Source organism: Phascolarctos cinereus, unplaced genomic scaffold (assembly GCF_003287225.1).
Source record: "Phascolarctos cinereus isolate Bilbo 61053 unplaced genomic scaffold, phaCin_HiC Scaffold_2;HRSCAF=192, whole genome shotgun sequence".
In the NCBI taxonomy this organism is placed as follows: Eukaryota; Metazoa; Chordata; class Mammalia; order Diprotodontia; family Phascolarctidae; genus Phascolarctos; species Phascolarctos cinereus.
This window is the reverse complement of record NW_027555625.1, coordinates 146801615-146824219: the sequence shown is the minus strand read 5'-3', so window position 1 is coordinate 146824219 and position 22605 is coordinate 146801615. Positions and strand designations below refer to the sequence as shown.

General features: G+C 43.9%; 1 protein-coding gene across 3 annotated transcripts in view; it reads left to right on the top strand.

The window, feature by feature from the left end:
• Positions 1-22605, top strand: part of KCNIP3 (potassium voltage-gated channel interacting protein 3) — a 156577-nt gene that overhangs the window by 75346 nt on the left and 58626 nt on the right. The window contains exon 1 of one of the 3 annotated variants that reach the window (XM_020988355.2): positions 16582-16862. The exons of the other annotated variants lie outside the window; for them this stretch is intronic. Within the exon in view, the coding sequence (XP_020844014.1) occupies positions 16760-16862 (103 nt within the window). The 5' untranslated portion in view covers positions 16582-16759. Of the gene's footprint in view, positions 1-16581; positions 16863-22605 lie in introns of those variants that run through there. 3 annotated transcript variants of the gene reach the window in all.

Here is a 22605-nt window from a genome sequence, read left to right as displayed (position 1 = left end):
AATGGCTTAGAAACCTGGCAAGACAAGGAGAAAGCTCATCTAGAGCTAGAGCTCATTGGAGTTCCAGAGGTGTTTTCTAAGGTTTCTGGGTGGGGAAGATACAGGGATGATGGCTAGAGTAGAAACAGCATGGGGGTAGAGTAGAGGTAGCATGCCATAGAGGGGACAACATCAGGAAATCTGGGTCTGAATACTACTTCTGACATTTGCTAGCTGTGTGTTCATGGACGCAACATTTAACCTTTTGAAATCTTAGTTTTCTTATCTATAAAATGGGACTTATGATACTACCTATCTCACAGGGTAGAGTGCTGAGCAAATTTAAACACCCCATATATACATGTGAGTTGTTGTTTGAACTACAATCATTGAGGCAGGAAGAGGTGGCAAGGGATGTCCTAGGACCTGGCTCATTCTTGAGGTCTGGGTAAACCCATGGGACTAGGGAGAGAGAAGGATATTTTAAAAATCTTTCCAAATCCCCCCCCCCTTTTTTTACAATCACTTAAAACATTTCCATATTAGTCATTTTGTGAAAGAAGACTTGAACAAAAAAGAAAGGAAGAAAAAGAAAGAAAGGAATGAAGAAAGAAAGAGAAATAGTATGCTTTGGTATGTATTCAGCCTACATCAGTTCTTTCTCTAGAGGCAGACAGCATTTTTCATCGAGAGTCCTTTGGGATTGTCTTCTTCCAACTCCTTTTTAAATGGCTCAAGAAACATTCTTTATATACAACTTGGCTTCTTGGTCATTTGATCTATTTATCTATATCCATAATGCTCTGAATACATCTAATCTGAGAAACTAAGCAGAGTCAGGCCTGGTTTAGTAAGTACTTCTTGGATGAAAGACCACCTGGGAATACTGGCTACTGTAGTCTTTTCCTTGAAAAGTAGCATGGTACTGAACTTGGAGTAGGAAGACCTTGGTTCAAATCCTACCTCAGATATTTATTATCTTTATGACCCTGGGCAGGTCATTCAACTTGATTGTACCTTGGTTTTCTCATTTGTAAAATGAAAGGATTGGATTTTATGGCCTCTAAGGTCCCTTGCAGACATAAATCTATGGTAATTACTGTGGTAGCATGGTAATCAACCAACAAGCATTTATTAACTACATACTATGTACCAGACATTGGGCAGCTAAGTGGCACAGCAGATAGAATACCAGGTCTAGGGTCAGGAAGACATGAGTTCAAATCTGGGCTCAGATACTTCCTAGCTGTGTGACTTTGGGCAAGTCACTTAACCTTGTTTGTCTCAGTTTCCTCATCTGTAAAACGAACTGGAAAAGGAAATGGCAAACTGCTCCAGTGTCTTTGACAAGAAAACCCCAAATTGGGTCACGAAGAGTCAGATGTTTCTGAAACAAATCAACAACAACAACAACAACAACAATATATGTCAGGCATTATTAAAAGTTTGGGTAAACAAAGACAAAAATGACAGTCCTTACTTTCAAAGAGTTTACAGTCTATTGATTATAATAATAGCTATTATTATAAGAGTTCACATTACTATTGGGCTTTAAAGTTTACAAAATGCTTTCCTCACAATAATCATCAGAGATAAGTAGTAGTATTTTTCCAGGTGAAAAATGTACTCTCTTTTCTCAAGTTTTCTTAGAGCCCTTTGGTGTGGATCTCTATTTTTGCCCCCATTGCATCTAACCTTCTATTACATTTCTCTGTGTTTCTTTCATATCCCCACTAATAGCAAGTAAACTCCCTGAGAGAAGGAATGGTGTCATTTTCTTTGTATTTCAGTATCTAGCAAGGATGCCTTACACTGAATAGGAGCTTGATAGATATTTGTCGACTATTTGAATAAAGAAACCCCATTTTGTGAATGAGGAAACTGGTATTCGGAAAGGTTAAATCACTTATCCAAGATGGCACTGCTAATAAATGAAGACCTTCAGGCAAGGCTGAATGACAATTTGTCCACCATGTTGTAGAAGGAATTCTTATTCAGTCATGAACTAGATGAAGACTGAGGACCTTTCCAACTCTCCAATTCTGTTTCTATGATATGGCAGATCTAGAATTCGACAATCCAAGTCTGCTCTCCAAATCTGGTTGGTGGTCTTTCTATCCCACCATATTGCCTCTGTAGATGTGTTGTGGATTTCATGCTCTTGAGGGGCTCTAGGTTTTCAATTGGACTTAGGTCTTCCTGATCAGATTTTGACTTTGTTGATGGAATAGTGGGATAATTCAACAAGGGAACAGCTGCTTCCATCCCGGAGGCCTTGTTGGGAAGGAATCCAACCTACTATCTTCTCCTTTGCTTTCAGAATAATTGAAGGGAATAGGGGAACATGAAATAGTAGAGGAAACCTTTTAAAGCTCTGTCCTGATAGGGAGTGGAACAACTTGTTCGAATCTTTTTCAGAAGTCAGCTGGAGAACTTGAAATTGTGGTGACTTAAGCAACAATCCATATTGTTGTGGAAACAGCCTTGAACTTGGAGTCAGAAACAATGACAGATGAAGATATTCTGGGGCCTCTAAGTAGGAAGTTTGTTGATTTTTTTTGTTGTTGCTAGATAGAATGTAACCCTGAAACACTTAAAAAATATATGCAGCAACCCTTTTAAAAAGGAAAGGAGGTTTATTGCTCTGTTACTTTATTTACAAGCTGTTTCTCCAGTAGCCCTACTCCAACTCTCTCATTTACAGATTAGAAAACTGAGGCAAAAGGAGATTCAGTGATTTGCCCAAGGTCATATAGGTGCAAAGAATCAGAAGCGATATTTGAACACAAGTTCTCCCACTCTAGAGACAGGACTTTTTCCCATTATACTACTGTACTGAAATTGTGAGTATTTCACATGGGAAGTGGGGGATGCTCATGCCCCTAGACAGTGTTACTATGGGGTTTGATGGAGAAAAGATAGGCCTTGGAAGAGGCATGTCATGGTGATAGTACCTTGGGAGTGGTGTGGATTGGTGGAGAGCAACAAAGCCAAGGTATGGAGGCTATGCTCATTGTGGAAAGGGAGCTCCCTAGATGTTGGTGCCCTGGGGCAAAGCCTCAGTAACTCTATGCTATTTGTGGCTCTCAGGCCCAGTGATAGGCTGTGTATATCATCTGAGGACCAGTCTAGCTAAGTTCAGAGAGGTTTACCCTTGAGATAACTGCAGAGTGATGACTTTTACGATCATAGCAACTCTCAGAGATGATATTAACTACTGAATTGGATGCCATCTGCCCCAGTGAAGTGAGGCAGCATCAAAATTATACATGCTTGAAGTATCTTTGCATTTTAATTACATTAAAATACAAACATCAGCTGCAAGTACTACTCTGTTTTTACTTTTGAGAACATTACAAAGCCTTGTCTTGCATGGAAGTCCTATTCCAGTGAACTCCTCATCATGATGTGGATGTGACCCCAAGTTCTCAAAGGCTCTGTCAGTGGAATTCAAGTTCTGGCAGATCCTCCCAAGCAGGAGAGACTTTGACTATAGGCCTGGCAATGGCCTGAATGACTGTTGTCTAAGGACCAGCCTAGCTCACTAAAATTCAGAAAAGTTTACTTGCAGAAGGCTGAGCCCCCATGGCTTTTTTTTTTTGTCATAGCCATTCAGGAAAACCATTTATTTATTCATTCATTCATTTATCCATTTATTTGTTTATTTGTTTATTTGTTTGTTTATTTGTTCATTCATTTATTTACTCATCCATTTGTTTATTTATTTGTTTGTTTATTTATTTTTTGTTTTGGCTAGGTAAGCAATGGGATTAAGTGACTTGCCCAAGGGTCACACAGCTAGTAAGTGTTATGTGTCTGAGGGTGGATTTGAACTCAGGTCCTCCTGCATCCAGGGCTGGTGCTCTAGCCACTGTGCCACCTACCTGCCCCAGAAAAACCATTTATTAAGGCAGGGAGGACTCAGATCTGCCTCAGTGGAGGAAGAACAAATAATAATGCAAACATGGACCCTTGAAATGTAATAAGGACTTCTAATTTGTAAGAGAATTCATAACAGAATTTGCAAATTTGCAAGAGTATTCAGAAAATACAAAAAGTATATTATCAAGTTATTGAAATAATCACAAATATAAAATCAAATATAAAGAATTTGAGAGCTGGCAATCATTGAATAAAATATTAACAAAATCAGATAATATTTTTCTAAATAATATGAAAACAATCTCATGAATTAACTTACAGCACTAGGGGCTCCATAGCTTGTGGGAATGGGTCGACAGAGCAGGGGAAACTCTTCTTTGTCTCAACTATGTAAGAAGTCCCTCCAATAGTTCAGATTGCACCCTCTCCATTCCCTCTCATCCTTTGTGATTCTTGTCCAGTTTTTCCAGCATATCTTCCATGAAGGGTGGTCATCTAATATCTAATATTTAACATCCAGCCTTCCTCCAGATCACTTGGCAATGTGTAGATACCAAAAGAGTGTGTGGACTCTCTATTTGTTTACCCTTGTTCTCACTACATGACTAGCCCAACTTCATGTATCTTCTCTGATTCCATCCTTTATGACTCATTTGTACAATTCTAGGTTGATAATGACAGCCCACTTATAGTTACCATACACCTTTCCATTGTCCTTTGGGTGACTCTTCACTTTTATTCTTTGGAGACTGTGGAATTGCACGACTAGTAGCCATACGAAAGTAGCCAGCAGCACTGGAAGAATATTGTTATTAAAAAGGAAGAAATACAAGGTCATTAAAAGCACTGCACAGTTTCCCCAAAGATAATCCAGTCCTCCCTCTTCTTCCTGTTCAATTCTGGACCCAACTTATTGTCCAGATCGAATGTCTGTCCAAGACATATTATGAATCAATGGACCAGATCTATGAATTATCTCTCCACTGCATATCATAATCCAGACTATAGGCATTCTTCATCCATTTAGTTTTTCCTAGGTGAATAGTCAAGCTGGACTCTTTTGAGAGATTAATTAATTAACAATTAATTAATTGAGATCTTAATTAGAAGGCGCTGCAGTTGTTCCAGATATCAGTACAAAGTCATCTATAGGATCTCATCAATTTATGGGCAATCCCCTTTCCATTTGAATTCTTCTGTCGACATCTTCCATGACAGAGATGAACAGCTTGTGAGCATATTTCCCATTTTATGAGTCAGTTGATATCAATAAAAGAGAGCTGTTGAACAAACGTATTTCTGTCATTAGATCTTGTAGGAATCTTGAGTAATTTTAACATATGCCAGGGAGGAACCCTGTGAGGGAAGAGCCTTTAAGGCAGCCTTATACTATTCATATAAATTTAACAGAAATAATATGGAATGGTTCATGAATTTGTGTGTCATGCGGGGCCGTTGCCAGTCATACTGACCTATGTCTTGTCACTGGACTCCAATGACTCTGGAGGAGAGAGTGAGGCTGGTGACTTTGCACAGCCCTGCTTCACTTAAACCCAATTCACTTGCGAGTCAAGACATCAGCCTCCTGACGTCGACTGGTCCTCTTGGAAATGAAGGACAAACAACAACAGCAACGATAATAATAGATGATGTTTGTATGATACCTTGGACTTTACAGAGTTCTTCTACATATGTCATCTCATCTGTACCTCATGATAGCCATGGAGGAAGGTGCTACAGGTATGAGTGTCATCCCTGTTTTATAGATGAAGAAACTGAAGCTCGGAAGAGACTAGATGACTTGCCTACAGTCATGCAGCTAGTTAAGTTTAGGGGGCAAGATTCAGACCTAGGTCTTTTCTGACTCTTTTAGCCAGAGGGGCTGGGCTAGGACAGGACCTGGAGCTCAAGGCTCCAGGGTCTTGTTGTGGTACTAAGGACAAAAATGTAATCAATGTATAAACCAATGGTTTAAAGCCTGTGTTACGCAGTCGGTCAATTAGCACACATTCATTGTTGTTGTTCAGTCCTTTCAATCATGTCAGTCTCTCTGTGAGCCTGTTTGGGGTTTTCTTGGCAGAGATACAGGAGTGGTTTGCCACTTCCTTCTCCAGCTCATTTTACAGAGGAGAAAACTGAGGCAAGCAGGGTTAAGTGACTTGCCCAGGGTCACATGGACAGTAAGTATCTGAGGACAGATTTGAACTCAGATCTTCCTGACTCCCTGGCCATCATTCTATCCACTACACCACCTAGCTGCCCCATTTATTAAGCACTGACTATGCACAAGGCATTGTGGGGCAGCAAATTTTACTTGAGTTCTAGTGTGGCTGCTTAACTAGATGGGTGGCTTTGGACAATCACTTAACCTCTCTGGTTAAGAGGATCTCTGATCCTCTGTTAAGTTCTCTGAATATTAGGGATAATTACACTTCATAGAACTGTTGTGAAGGCTGGGTGAGAGAATATAGTTAAAAGTTCTTTGTAAACTACAGCACTATGTAAGTGTCAGCTATTGGAAGCAGCTTGGGACAGCCTTGAAGTCAGAAAACCTGACACCCCCCCCACTTTCATTTACTCATGGTGGTTGTGAGACCCTGGACAAGTCACTTCTCTTCAGCCGCTTCACCTAATTAAAAATCAGTTTCTTCGTCTGTATGTTGAAGATACCATTTGCCTTATCTAGCTCCACCAGTCCCTAGTCAAAAAGCATTTTTTATTTTTAATTTATGGAATAAAATAAGCATTTTTATAACAGTACAATACAAAAAGATCTCATATGAAATTGTAAATATACTATGCACAACTCGCTATTCCTTTCAAATATACAACCAAATAGTCATGTAAATTTCTTTTTTTCCCTTTTTTTCTTCTCTCCCCCCACTCCCACCCTAGGGATGGCTACCATTAGATACAAAAATGTATGTGTGTATGAATGTATGTATGCATATATATATATATATGTATGTAAAATTATTCTATACATACCTCTATTTATCAGTTCTTTCTCTGGGTGCAGATAGCGTCTTTCTTCATACATCCTTTATAGAAAGCAGTTTTAAAGTCCAAAAGCACTCTATAATGTGAACTCTTGTTATGATTTGATGTTGGCTTCCATTTGCAGTATTGTGTTCTGGAAGCCACCTTTTAGGAAAGACACTGATGAGCTGGAGGGTAAAGCAGGATGATCGAGGACTTGAAACTAGTTCATGTGAGGAGGATTGTTTGAAGGAACTGAATCTGAACAGCAGGGGAGAAGATGGTTGAGGGGGTTGGGAACAGGCAACAATCACCAAGTGTTTGAAGGATGGTTCTGCAGAAGAGGCACTACGTTTGTGCTGCTTGGCCCAGGAGGGCAGCACAGGGAGCCACTGTGGGTGCAAGCTTCCTTGGGGCACATTTCTGTTCAATGTAAGGAGATATTTCCTAATATGTGGAGCAACTCTAGAGTATAATGGGCTGCTTCTGGCGGTCTTCAGACAAAGATGGCCAGACTACTTGTCGGAATGTCACTAAAGGGACATTCAGGTATGGGTTGAATTGGATGGCCTCTGAAGTCTCTTAGAATTGTGAAATGCTTTTATAGTTCCTATTAGCTGACACAGGCCCTGTCCTCTAAGAGTTAGGATGCTAAGATTCAGATATATGAAAGAGTGATAATGGCAATAATAAAGTATAAGGGGGAAGAGGGAAGAAAATAAGCATTTATATGGCACCTACTATGTGCTAGGCCTTTACAATTATGATCTCACTTGTTCCTCACAACAGCCCTGTGAAGTAGGTGTTGTTAATTTGCCCATTTTACAGTTGAGGAAACAGACAGAAGTTAAGTGACTTGCCCAGGGTCACACAGTTAATGTCTGGGGCTGAATTTGAACTCAGGACTCTAGGTGACCTGAGGTCCTGCCCAGTGCTCTAGCCACTGCTTGACCTAGCTGCCTCAAGACTCTGTGATGTAGGGCTAAGCTGCAGAATAGTCCTGTAGGAGTCCAGAGGAGGGGAAGAGCAATGAGGAGGGAGTTATCAGGGAAGGCTTCATGGAGGCCAGGCTGGAGCTAGACTTTGAAGGTTGAGTCATACCTGTGTAGCAAAGTGAGAAGGAGTGAAGAAATCCTTCAAACCCACTTCAGGGGAGGGGAGGAGCAAGAACAAAGCTGTTTTCAGTGAGATTGCCCCGTTTTGAGCCTCCACCCTGGCATAGAGGGAGCGCCATTCATCCAACCGTCTTTTCTCAGTCCTGGTCCTACTCTATCTCTGCAGCATTTGACATTACTGATCACTGGCTTCTAGACACTCTCTCCTCTAGGATTTCATCACCCTCTTCTCTCCTAATTTTCTTTCTATCTTTCTGACTATTCCTTATCCTTCTCCTTAGCTGGTTCTTCCTCCATGTCATGGTTGTCTCCCATCCTGGGCCCTTTTCTCTTTTCTTTCTATTTTATCTTCTTTGGTGATCTCACCTGTACCCATGGCATCGAGGTGGTACCCTGGAAGGAATTCTGGACTTACAGTCCGGAAGAACTGAGTTCCAATCCAGTTAGATTTATTAAATATGAGACCATGGGCAAATCACAACCTCTGTCTGGTTCCTCAACTATAAAATGGGTGAAAATAATAGCACCTATTTCCCAGGCTTGTTCTAAAGATCAAATGAGATAATATTTGTAAAGTGCTTAGCACAGTGCCTGGTACACAGTAGGCACTTAAATTCTGCTTTCCTTCTTTCCTTGCCTCCCTATTTCCCTCCCTCCTTCTTTCTCTCTTTCCTTCCTTCCATTCCTTTCCTTCCTTCCTTTTCCCTTCCTTTTCCCTTCCTTCCTTCCTTCCTTCCTTCCTTCCTTCCTTCCTTCCTTCCTTCCTTCCTTCCTTCCTTCCTTCCTTCCTTCCTTCCTTCCTTCCTTCCTTCCTTCTTCTCCTCCTCCTCCTCAGCTCCAAGACCTCTGCTTCTAGTCTATCTCAAGCACATAGGCAACAACTCCCCTCACCTTCCATCAGTTCAACTGAATTTGTCTCAGGTGCTGGAGTTTCTAGTTGCAGCTCTGCCTGGGGCTAATGCTACAAGGGGACCCTGATTGGTGAACAAAGGAGGGAAATCAGGAGATGACTGAACGCCTTCAAGGGGCTGGCCAGTGGTCAGGGTGACTGCTGTGTCCAGCAAGGGATTTGTTTCCTGCTAAGGAGGCTGACCACTGATTTCTGGCCCTAAGCCCTAGGTGAGTCTCCTGTAACAGCCAGAGAAGTGGGTGGAGAAGAGAGAGCATCTCAACCTTATCCAAGATTCCCCCGGACCCCAGCAGGCAGGCAAGCAGGCAGGGAGGCCTGCTAGTGAGGCAGCCGGCTCTAGTCCATTAAGCCAATTGGCTGGGTCTGCTAATGCAGAGTGGGCGCTCTGTTCTCCAAGCTATTATCCATTTAAGCATCTTTAATATTTTACAGTGTACAACAAGGGAATCAATGTCCTGTTTATAGCTCAGTGTTTATGGGAGTCACTGACATCCCAAGGCTGGAGAGGAAGTTGAGGCAGCAAGGCACAGAGTAGGAAGGAGGTGACCTCCTTTGAGACCAGTGACTTATCCCTATCAGAAGTTAGGAGGCTTGACCTTTTGTGCATGTATCCTTGAGAGCAACTGCCAAGTGCTGATCAACTGTTAATGCCCCTTTATCTGTGGGATGAGGAAGGAGATCCTTGTCCTCAGGAAAAAAAAAAACCCAACTCAAAACAGCTCTCTGTACAGATTACTGTGGATTCCACCAATTTGGAGTTTATGGTAATTTGCTTTGGAATGAGGCTGACTTGGCTCCATCTGTGAAGCTGAAGGGTTTGCTAAGGAAATGAACTGAGCAAATAACATTGTAGGGGGCATATTTAAGCTACTTAATCAGCCATTTTAAGGACTTCAGCACATCAATGGGTTTAACTTTTAACAAATATAATTACTTATTTCTTTATTCCCCAGCAGGACCTCTGATTAGGAAATAGTAGTTTTAATCCATCAGTAAATATTTACTGGGGGTGGGATGGGGAAGAGAATAAGCATTTTATATAGTGCCTACTATGTGCTAAGCACTTTACAAATACTATCTCATTTGCTCTGCACAACAACCCTGGGAGGTCAGCTACTATTATCCCCATTTTACAGTTAAGGAAATTGAAGTGAACAGAGGTTAAGTGACTGGCTCAGGGTCACAAATTATGTGTATAAAGGGGAATTTGAACTCGGGTCTTCCTGGCCTCAGGCCCAGCATTCTACCTACTACTCCATCTAGAAGACTTGGAAAAAGGCTAGTTGCTTGGAAAGACAGATTGGAGCCAGGCAGTGAAGGGCCTTAAAAACTGAATGGGGGAGTTTCTATTTGCCCCTAGAGGCATAGGGAATATATTGTCTCGAGCCCCACTGGTTGTGTCCCCTCTACTGGTTACCAGTAACTGGTGCCTGATTCCATATAACCACTTACCATTGAAATAACTTTTATAAAAGGATATTTACTATGAAGATAAAGCAACATAAAAATACAAACCTTTTTCCCCAGACCCAACACTTGAGGGGTGGGGGTGGGGTAGATGACTCAACTCTGTCTCTGGGGATAGTGAGCTCAGACTTAGCACACTTTCTGTATAATATTGATCCCATCAGTCAGTCAATCAACAGTCAAAGGCATTAGCGCCTACTAGATAGTAGTGCCTACTGTGCTGAGCACTAAAGATACAAAGAATGGCAAAAAAAATCATCCCTGCTCTCAAGGAGATCACAATTGAATTGGGGAGAAAACATGCAAACAACTATATGTAAAAAAGATCTAGACAGGTGAAGTCTGATGACATCTTGGAGGAAAGGCACTAAGATTAATGGGGTGAGAAAGATTCTTGTAGAAGGTATAACCTTAGCTGAGACTTGAAGGAAGCCAGAAGGCAGAGACGAAGAGGCAGAGAGTTCCCAGGATGGGGGGCAGCCAGTGAAAATGGCTGCATCTCAGTCAGGAGACAGAATGCCATGTGTGAGGAACAGCAAAGAGGATGGCGGATCACAGAGTACTTGGAGAGCATAATGTGTAAGAAGACTGGAAAGGTGGGAAGAGACCAGGTTATGGAAAGTTTTATAAGCCAAACAGAGGATTTTACATTCTGGAAGGAATGAGCTCCTGGGTAGCCGATTGAATTCTTGATCAAGCAGGGGAATGGCACGATCAGACTTGCATTTTAGAAAGATTAATTTGATATCTAAGTAGAGGGTAGATTGGAGTAGAGAGAGATTTAAGGGAGGGAAACTAGCCAATGAGATATTACAATAGTCCAGGTGTGAGGTGATGAAGGTTTGGATCAGAGTGTTGGCAGTGACAGAAGAGAGGAGGCATAGATGAGAGATATTATGAAGGTAGAAACAACTGGATTTGACCATTGATTGCATATGGGGGTGAGGTGGGGATGAGAGGAAGAGAGAAGTCAAGGATGACCCCTACGTTGCAAGCCCAAATTATTTCAAGGATAGTAGTACCCTTGATAGCAATAGGGAAGTTAGGAAGGGGTACAGTTTTAGAGGAAAGATATTGAGTTCGGTTTGGGAGTTTAAGATACATATGAGACAACTAGTTCAAGATGTATGATAAATGGTTGGAGATGTGAGACTGGAGGTCAGGAGAGAGGTTAGGGTTGGCCAAATAAATGTAAGAAATGGGGTGAGGAGGAACCATGGATAGTTTGAAAAAGAATAAAAAGGTTTAGAAAAGCTGCTGCAGTGAGTAGGATAGCGGCAATTAGGAGAGTATAAAAGAATTGCCTTGCTGCAGAGAGAGCCCAGTTAAGATTAAGAAACATATATTTGATCCAGTCAGCATAGTTTCATGATTTTCTCTAGCTTCCCTCAACAGCATGTGAGTTAGTGTGAAGGCAGAGGATGGTAGGAATAATCCAAGGTGGAGGGTTGGCAGACGAGATCTTTGACTGAATAAAGGGCCAAGGACTCAAAGGAAGAGGACAGTGTATAACTGAACTGAATCACCAAGGGGTCAAGATAGAGAAGAGAAAGGAGTGAATCCAGTACAGAGGTGATGGCTTGAGAAAGAACTCAGTGGTGGAAGGATTGGAGGTTATGGTGAGGACAAAGAACAAGTTTTGGGGTTTTGAGGCAAGGGAGAAGTAGAATGACAATAGTCTGTGATCAAATAAAGGAAATTCAGAATTTACGAACATGGAAGTACAGTGATTTGAGGGTGATGGCAAGGTTAAAGGAGGTCACGTAAAATTAGTAAGTTTAGGAACTAGTGAGTTAGGGTGCTCAAGGGACTATCTTACATGTAATCCTAATTTGAGGACAGGATTTGGAAAGGAAAGAAAGACTATGAACTCTTTGAGAAAAAAGGACAGTCTCCTGGAGATAAGTAGACAACAGCCTTAAAGATTCTGGTTAATCCTGAATGGGTGATAAAATATGGATTAATGAACCTCAAAGGAGTCAGTGTTACTGAGGGACAGCAGTAGAGGTAGCGCCTGGAAGTGACAAGGGAGAACACAGAACATTCTTTGTTCCAACTCCACCAGCATGACCACTGAAGTGGGGTGGGGAGGTATGAGCAAAAGTGCTAGAAAGGGTAGGCAGGGAAGGTGTGTCATCGGGGGGAGCCAAGTCTCCGTGAGTACAAGAAGACGGAGGGAATGATAAAGGAAAAGATTTAAGCTGAAAACAAGTTAGCTGAGGAGCAGGCATTCCTGAGAGCACAGGGGAAGGAGTGGGTAGCTTTAGAGTAGGTCATTGGCAGGGTTGGGTTGAGGGGGATGGGAATAAGGGAACAGTCAGTGGAGGACCAAAAATAGGGTTTGAACAATGGCATGGGTTCAGAATCACTGAGATAAAGAGAGAGTGATAGGATGGGAGTATGTTACTCATTGAGGAATGAGTTCAGGTACTAAGTTATCTTTGTCCATAGGGGTTCAAGCCTGGTGGTAATGAGGCAGCAGTGTATACCTGTAAAAGGCAACTTTTGTGGAGCTGTAGGTAGCCAGAGAGTGCTTGGAGCACAGTTGAATGAATGTTCATGGAGGCTAAGAAACTCTCCCAGGCAAACAAGTTCATGTCCAGAGAGAGCATGACTGCTTGCTGACTCCTCATCTCAGCTAACACTGAACTGGGTCCTGCGGGTCACTCCTTGCTCCTCAGGGTATCAGTGCTGAGATGGCTGCAAAACCTGGACAACAGTGTGCTGTGTCCATGAGGCTTGGTCTCCTGACCTTGCAAAACTTACAAGGTAGGAAGTTCCAATTCCTTCATTTAAAATGGGAAAGAACAAATGTGAAGACCAAGGACCACAATAGGACCATGTCCCAGTATTGGAGGGGACAGGCCAAGGCCACTCCTCTTAAAGCATTTTCTCTCACGTCAGTGGAATCAAAGATCCCCCAAGAACAAGCAGCTGCAGAGAAAAAGGCTCTGGCCACTAGTGCTTTTAGAATGCCTTCATCACCTGGATTCACAATGAATCACAGAGCCTTCCTATTCACTGTATGGTTACCTAACCATAACTGTTGCAGAATGTCTACACATGCTCCAATATTTTTCCAGAAGCAGGCTCCTCGGTCCCCTCTCCATGGGAAGCCACCATCAGAGATATTCTGAGCAAATGCCAGTCCCTATTAAAGAGGTTGATAGAGTCTGGTGAAGGTTGTATAAGGATGAAGAGACTTGGTCATGTTTAAAGGCAGTAGAGAAGGAACTAGTAGATAAGAAGAGGCTGAAGAATTGAGAGAGGGTGCTATTGAGGTTGCAGTCTATTGGAAAAGAAAGGAGAGACAGAGATCATGGGCCCCTAGAGAGGTGTGGGCAAGAAGAATGGCCACCTCATTGTCTGAGGCTAGGAACAAGGAAAGGAGGGAGTAAGGGATGTCAAAAAGTTTTGAGATGAAAAGAAGGGGAGAAGAGGGAGCCCATGTAGAATGGACTCAACTTTTTCTGTAAGGAAAAAGGTAAGGTCATCAGCTGAGGGGGTGGGGAGAAGTGTCAGAGTCTTGAAAGATGGTTTAGGATATCTTCTAGAATTGTAGGATCTTAATAGATGCCTGATGGATTGAAGTGCTAGAGTGAATTGTAAAGGACTGTGGATTTGAGCCTGAGGTTTGGGATTCAAAACCTGGCTCTGTCCAAATTCTGGCCTCTGGGCAGAACTATCTGACTAATGCCTAGGAAGTCCTTTCCTTTCTCTACTTTGAGAGGCATCCCCTACTTCCCAGCCTGCAAAAAGACATCATTCCTTCCTTGAATTTTCTTGTAGCCATTTGCTTGGATTTCTCTCTTGCCCTTACTGTATTCTGACTCTGATCCTTATACATTCTGTGTGACCTTGGAGAAGCCAAGTTTCCTTGTCTGTCCAATGAGAGGACTGGTTTAGATGTTAAATCCTATCAGTCAGTCACTCAGCAAGCATTTATTAAGTATTTACTGTGGGCCTGGCACTGTGCCAAATGCTGGGAATACAAATACAAGCAGAAAGAAAGACAATTCCTGCCCTCAGGGAGCTTTCATTCTAATGAGGTAAGAGAACATATAAAAGGAAGCTAAAAGGGGAGGAAGGTGATGAGAGGTTGGGAATGGCCTTGTAGGGTCATAGTAAAGAAAGTCTAGAGAGGCCAGGGTGCAGCCTGGACAGGAATGAGACATAGCTGGCCTGGGTACTCTCCACAAATGGAGGTTCTAAGAAGAGTCATCCAATTAGTGGTGGCAGGTATATCCAATATATGGATTCCAAGACTGGAATGGCCTTCCAGGAGGCAGAGGTTTCTAGGGCTTGGTAGAAAAGTCTAGAGTGCAGCCTACAGAGTAAGAAAGTGTCCTATGTACACATTCCTCCTTGTACATTAACCTTGTGCACATTCCTCAGATTCAATTCAGTGACTAAGGAAACACAATTGAGTTAGTCTAAAGGGATACAATGACTGGGGGGAAAATGGTCCCTGGCTTCAAGGTACTTATATTCTAAGGTCCATTCCCTCCTCTCCATTAGTCAGTAAACTCCTAGAGGGCAGGGGTTGGGTCCTTTTCCACCTCTGCATTGCTAGCATCTATTCAGCAAAATGCTTTAGGGCCTTAAACATGGTAGGTACTTAATAAATGTTTGCCAAATAGAATTGTGTGCATGGCCTCCTACCAATCACTGCACAGACAACATAACAAATGAAACCCTAGTGCTTTACCCTCCCTCCCTCCCTCCAGGTTGCAGCCCTTTGGGACTCTTGGATCTCCTTTTTCAGCACCCTATTTCTTTCTGTTGGCTTTTCCCATCACAGTATCTCTTACTGCCCCATGATCAGGTGCTTGTATCCCCATCATATGTTGGTATGCAGGTGCACAGGTGGGGCTGCTCCCTCCCTGCACCAGCTTATGTAGGAAAGAATGTTTGTGTGTGTTCCCTTTGAGGACTGGGAGACATTTAACTGCCAGAAAGAGGCACCAGCAACCCCCCAAAATCTCCTCTACTTTTCCACCCCCACCCCTTCCCCAGTATTTTCCTGTTCAGTGCGTTCAAGCTGTCTGGAGGAAAATTCACACTTAGTTGTTAATGAGCACAGAACATGGGATTTTAGAATTGGACTCCCTGAGCTACCCCAACCCAGAAGTATTTACACTTGGAAAGCAGAGCCTGGAATATCAATGTTTAACCCAAGAGAATGGATTTCTTCTGATGGTGGAATTTCAGACTATGATCTATGTGGGTATTTTGGACGTGAAGGGGCCTTTTCGTGTGTGTGTGTGTCTGTAGGGAGTGAAGTTCTGTTATTAGAGCCTAGCTAAGGATTCCTTCCTAAAGTGGTAAACCAAGGTGAACTTTGTTTCCGGAGAGTGGAGCCTCCCTTCTCTCTTCTCCCTCCCTCCCTCCCTCCCTCCTTCTTTCTCTCCTTCCCTCCCTTTCGCAGTCCTTTTCCTCCTGGGCTGCTAGCACAGTGTGAGATCACCTTCTCCCAGGACACCCTGTCCACTCCCTGGGCTCATGCCCTCCTCCCTAAAGCACGGCGCTATTACCACCAGCGGGTAAGGTGTTCCCCTGGGATGGATGGCGTTGTCATGGTGATCCTTTATCTCAATCAATGCAGGCAGGACCAGGGAGGGCCAGAGAAAGAGGGAGTGGAATAAAGAAAGGGGAGGAGAGCTGAATGACCCACCCAGCCCAAGCTCTGGCTCGCTCCCTCCTCCCCCTTTCTCTGGGAGTGCTCTGAGAGGGGTGGGACACAGGGGGCTGGGCGGGGGAGGGGTGGGTTGGAATTGTTTTATAGCGGTTCTCAGGCCAATGAGAGGGCAGGGAACTGGGATGGAGGCTGGGAGGGAGCCGAGGGGTTTCCCGGGGCTGCCCGCCGGCCCCCAGCAGCCCAGTAGTGACCCCCGCCCCCTGCGCGTCACCCACCTGGGATCTTTCCCTCCCCCTTGCACTCCCTCCTCCACCCCGCTGGTCTTGGAAGCGGGCAGCTCCCGATGGAGGTGCCTGTGCCCAGGGATGCCCGGAGCTGCCGGAAGCTCCACTGGGCGGTAAAGTTTGCCGGCTGACTCGGAAAGTTGCTGCTTTTCCCCGCTCCGCTCTCTTCCCTCCTCTCTAGCCTTCTTGGCTCTGCAAGGCCAGTTTTTCCGTTTCCCCTCCCAGGCTCCCGCCTCCTGCAGTCCCCTGGCCCCTGCCTGCCTAGAGATCTCAGACACAGGGGGATGTGAGCCTCCCAGCTGCTGATCAGAGGGAGGGAGGGAGGGAGGAAGGAAGAGAGTCAGGGTACCAGGGAGCCAGCAGGGTACCAGGGAACCGCTGGTCCTCTACAGCTATAGCCCAGGAGACTGGGCTTATTGCTCGGGCTGGGTCACTCTCCCAGAGAAACTGAGCTGGCCAGGGGGACAAGTGGAGTGGCCCCAGCCCCACCGGACCTCCGCCCACCATGGGCATCCAGGGCATGGAACTCTGTGCCATGGCGGTGGTGGTGTTGCTCTTCATTGCTGTCCTCAAGCAGTTTGGGATCCTGGAACCTATGTCCATGGAAGGTAATCTTTGCTGGGCTTCCTCTGGGCCTCCGTTATCCCCTTTCTCTCCCCTCCTTTCTGGGCAGATAGGACTCTTGGAGGCTCTCTCCCAGTTGTCTTCTTTTCACAGCACTCCTGAATCCTTAGAGGGACCCCCCAAATTGCTGTTCTCCTCCAGGACTAGAGCTGGTATTCTAGCCTGGCAGATGGAGAGAAGCAGGATGTCCTAGCTTTGTTTCTTCCCTCTTCCCTAGCTGAGTTGGTGGGTCTTCCCTAGCCATCTCCAGAGGAAGTTCTGGACAGTATAAAGATTTTGGTTCTTTAAGGCTGACCTTTGGGGATGATGGAAGAAGAGGTTTATTATATGAAGCCACCAAGCTCCTTCCCCTCTGACTGACCCCTTCTTTTCTGTATTGCTGTGGCCCCTTTAAGTTAGTCTCCATCAATATTAACCCTTTACTCCTTTCCTTGCTGACTTGGTCTTGGACAACTGCAATGTTTTTGGGGAGGAGGAGGAAGTTAGGGGTGACCAAAAATGAACATGAGGAGGGAGTAAAGGGGAAAAATGGAGTCCTGTAGCTTTTCTCCCAAACATACTTGTCCTGTGACCCCAGGAGGAATGCTGGACAGCTGAGCCAGGATTTAGGGTTAATAGTGCTATTTTTAGAGCCTTGATGTATTCTATACTGGCCAAGGCCCATTTTCTCTGGGATGCCTGGATTTCCAGCATCTTGTTTTTATTCTCAGTCATGGAATATGTGTGATTGGGAGAGCAATCCAGTGTGTCCTCCCATACCATCCCAAACTATCGAGTGTGACAGAGTCATGTTCTAAGAGACATACGGTGGTAACAAGAGAGGAGGGGACAAGATCTTGGGGCAGAGATTCCCAGGCCTTCCCATCCCATCTTTCCATCTGATCAAGTCACTAGGGACCAGTAACACGTGGCTTAATGGGTCTCCTATCCTGCCCATTCTCTTCAACCTCTCTGGCAGGAAGGAAGACCCTACTGAGGTTAAGGTCATGTCATTTCTGTCTCCACCTGCAGCCATCGCATCCTCCTTAGAGAGAGGACAGTCACTGCCTTATCAGTTACAACAGCGCCACCTCAGCATTAACTGAAGAGCAAAGCGGCTTCTACTTGCCCTTAAATCAAGACATTGAATCCTTTCCCAGGACCCCTCAAGGACGCTTGTCTGCGGCTCCCTCCCCATCCCCACCCCGCCTCCTGCTTCCCTCTTCAATGCATCATTTCTGTGGCATCTGACCAGCCAGCCTGGTTGAGAGGAACCAGAAGGGAGGTGGGTCCCCTTAAATGTGATTTCCCCCAATCTTTTTGAACTCCATTCTAGACTCTCTCTCCTTTCCTTTCCCTCTCCCCTCTGCCACATAAAGTACACTCTCTTTTACTCCCCCAAACCCCTCCCCCTTTTTTTCTCTCCCAGCCCAGCCAGGGCAGCTCTTGGATAGAGATATACTGGGATTTGATCGGTCACTACTGCCACTGCGTGTCCCCAGATTCTGGAGGGATAGAGGACAATGTCCTGCCTGCCTCAGCATTATATTGACCTTGTGTTACTGACCCCATCCCTGTGGGGCTGTAGCTCTGAGCTCTCTAGTGAGTATGGGGAAGAGGGAAGACTTCACTATAGATTCTTGTGCTGCAACAGTAGGGCAGTGTCTCCACTGACAGAGCCATGAATCCCCCTTGCTGCCTAGGGTGGGAGGTGCTACCCCAGCTTGGACAAGGAGCAGCTCAGGTCAGGTTAAGAAAGGAGGAGCTAGGAACCCTAGTGTTTCTTTGCAATGAAGAGAGAGGATTAGTTGGGGCAGTGTGGGTTGTTGTGGGTGGGAACTGCTGATGGGTCTTCAAGTGATTCAACTATCCATCCCCAGGGGCCCAGGCAGGCTTTATCTCTATGGGGATCCAGAATCAGGGAAATATTGTGCCCCCTACTTCTCCTTTATATAAAGTGTCACACTGGTCCCCTGTATAAAGTATGAGGTTATCATTTCCAATCAGGTTATAGAATCCTAGAATGTAGGAGCTAGAAAAGGACCTTAGAGATCAGCATCTTCAGAAGAGGAAGGGGAGACTCAGAGAAGTAGTGGCTTGCCTAAGGCCTGATCTGGGAAGATGTACATTTAGCTTTCTGGATTTTTGCTGTTTGGGAGAAGCTGAACCTATAAGACAGTGAACCCAGGGGCCTGACCTAAGGCTGCATAAACTCATTAGTCCATTGATAGAGGAAGATTGGGGGCATAGGAGTCAGCTCATGACAGGAAAATGGATGAAGTGACTTGGGCATACAAAAAGCTTTCAATTTGGAGTGAGAGAGGAGACAGACAGACAGACACATGTGCACGCATGCGCGCGCGCACACACATACACACACACAGAAAGAGAGAGAGAGAGAGAGAGAGAGAGAGAGAGAGAGAGAGAGAGAGAGAAAGAGAGAAAGAGAGAGAGAAGAAAGCTCCATCTAGTTCCAGGGCAGATAGGTGACAGCCTGGTCTAGAGTCAGAAGACCTGAGTTCAAATTTAGCCTCACAAACTTACTAGCTGTGCGATCCTAGGCAAGTCACTTAACCCTATTTGTTTCAGTTTCCTCATCTGTAAAATGAGCTGGAGAAAGAAATGGCAAACTGCTCCAGTATGTTTGGTAAGAAAACTCCAAATGGGGTCACGAAGAGTCCAACAACAAGAACTTTGCTAAAGGGCATAAAAAATTACAGGACATTGAGTACTTGGTGTCTTTTCTCGGCATAGGAACATAGATCTTAACACCTAATTAGTAAAAATAATGAGTTAACATAGGAAGTTCCTAGAAGATATGCCATGGTGGCCTCCCAGGTGAACCCTTCCCTAGGTGAACTCTTCTGTGACATAATTCCCTTCCTTTGCAGTAGAGTTTGAGTGTGTGTTGCTTGTGTGCTTTTGTGCTATTTGCCCCAGACGCAAACATTTATAGCTAAGCTCTAGAGGGAAAATACCATCTAAAGCTTTTAATCAATCACTCAACATTTATTAAACATCTACCATGTGGCCAGACACTATGCTAAACACTTTGGATACAAAAGAGACAAAAGACAGTTCCTGCCCTCAAGGAGCTTACAATCTAATGGGGGAAACATCATGTTTACAGATATATCCAAAGCAAGCTATCTACAGGATGAATAGGAAATGTTGTTGTTTGTCCTTTGTTTTCAAAGAGGAAGAAGACCAATGACATCATTGGTGACATTTTGACTTGTTCTTGAATTGGACGTAAGTGCCGCAGAATTGTACAAAGTTGTTGGCCTCACTCTCTCTTCCTTTTGTTCTGCCACTGGAATTCGATGACTCAGGAAACAAAAAAATAATTAACAGAGGGAAGGCCCTGGAATTAAGAGGAGAGCTTCTGTAGAAGGTGGGATTTTCGTTGGGAGTTAAAGGAAGCCAGGGAGGTCAGTAGTCAGAGAGGAGAAGAGAGAGCATTCCACCTACGGAGGAGAGTCAGAGAAAATGCCCAGGGTTGAGAGATGGTGTGTCTTGTTCATGTAACAGCCAGGAGGCCAGTGTCACTGGACTGAAGAGTATGTAATGGAGAGTAAGACAGGGAAGGCAGGAGGGGATTAAGTGATGAATGCCCAACAGGGTAGTTTGTATTTGTTCCTGGAATCAGTAGGGAGTCACAGGAGTTTAATGAGTAGGAGGGTGACATGACAGGCCCTGTGCTTTAGGAAAATCACTTTAGTGGCTGAATGGAGGGTGGATTAGAAGGGGGTGAGATTTGAGGAAGGCAGACCCACCATTCAGCTATTGTCCAGGTGTGAGGTGATGAGGACCTGAACCAAAGTGCATTGCTAGATAGCATTTTATGTTTCAAGTCCTCTCTCTTAGTTGGAACTGGATGTGGGAGAGGAGGGTCAGTGCAGATGTAGATTGTGAACTCAAATGATTGGACATGGCACTTCTCATACTCTGCCTACTCTTTTCTGTGCTTGCTTATAGTATTTAGGCTAAGCAATTAAGGGGATCATTACAAGGGGCATTCAAGGTCATTAATAGAGCTTCTCCATTTTACAGCTGAGAAAACTGAGCCCCACAGAGGGTGTGACTTGCTCCAGTTCACACAGATAAGTAAATAGCAGATTAGGGCTTCAGATTAGATGCCACTGTCTAAGGATAAGGACTAGATTTGGAATCAGAGCAGCTGGGTGTGAATGCCAGCTCATTTGACTATAAGTTATTGAACCTCAGTTTTCTTATCTGTAAAATGAAGAGGTTGGATGTTTGAAGTCAGAACTAGACGAACTTAGGTCTTTCCCAGCTCTGAAATCTATGGACCTCTGAGTTCAAATCCATCCAGTTCAGAATTTAACAGTGTTATCTAAAATGATGTATGCTGGTGTCCTTCCTCTGGAAATGAGTTTATAAAATATTTTGTATTTAATTTTCTATGTCCATGATTTACCCTCCAATGCAGAGAAGCTCCTTGAGAGCAGTCTTGTTTCATTGTTGCCTATTTCCCCAGCATTTCACACGGTTCCTATTACAACATAAAGACTTTAAAAATGCTTATTGTTGAATGGTCCAGATAAGGGCCGGGCTACAGTTTGTTTTTCCTTGTTATATGGGAAAAAGTTTGGTGGAGCAGATGCATAGTATAAATAAGATAGGGGGCAAGGGACCAGGATGTTAATTTTAAGGCAATAAGCTTTTCAGGCATTTTGGAAGTTCCTGTTTTTATATGCTCAATTTAGATATGCTAATTATGAATCATCCTTACCTATCCATTCATAGTTATAGTATCTTGCTCGTAGTAGGTGCTTGATAAATTCTTGTTAGATTGGATTGGATTAAAGCAGAGTTAGCAAAATCTCTAGTAGGCAATGCATTGCTAATCTAGTTCCAGTTTTGTATGGATTTGAAGTCGCATTTTTTGGAAAATTCAGACTTTTTACTTATTTAGATTGTCTTCCCCATAAAGGGTATGTACAGTTGAAGAGCTTTAGGGGCACAGTTCCAATTGACTCCATCCCACTGATTACCATGGTGGCTCTAATGTAGATTTCCAGACTATGAGGTTAGCAGTTTGATTGTGACAGTGAGAGGGAAAGGGTGAGTAGAAAGGAGAGGAAGAAATCCCAACTCTATTTTAAAAAAATTTGAATTTTATTTTCAGCTCTGAAATATCTCCCTCCCACCCTTTTTCCCATTACCCATTGAGAAAGCAAGAAAAAGAAAATTTGTTACAAGTATTCATAGTCAAGCAAAACAAATCCCTGTATTATCTTGTCCAAAAAAATAGTTTCATGCTATACTCTGAGTTCATCACTTCTCTATCTGGAGGGATAGCGTGTTCCATCATGAGTTCCCTGGAGCTGTGGTTGGTTCCATTGTGATGATTAGAGTTGCTAAATCTTTCTAAGCTGTTTGTCTTTACATTATTGTTGCTATTGCATAAATTATCCCCTTGGTTATGCTCACTTTACTTTGCATCAATCAGATCATGTCAGTTTTCCCAGGTTTTTCTAAAACTATCCTCTTCACCATTTCTTATAGCACAATAGCATTCCATCACATACTTATACCACAGTAAGTTCAGCCATTCCCTAGCTGATGGGCACCCCCTTAGTTTCCAGTTCTTTGCCACATTAGAAGAGTTGCTATGAGTCCTTTTCCTCTTTCTTTGATCTCTTTGAGGTATGGACTTGATGGCAGTATCATTGGGTAAAAGGGTATGTACAGTTGAAGAGCTTTAGGGGCACAGTTCCAAAC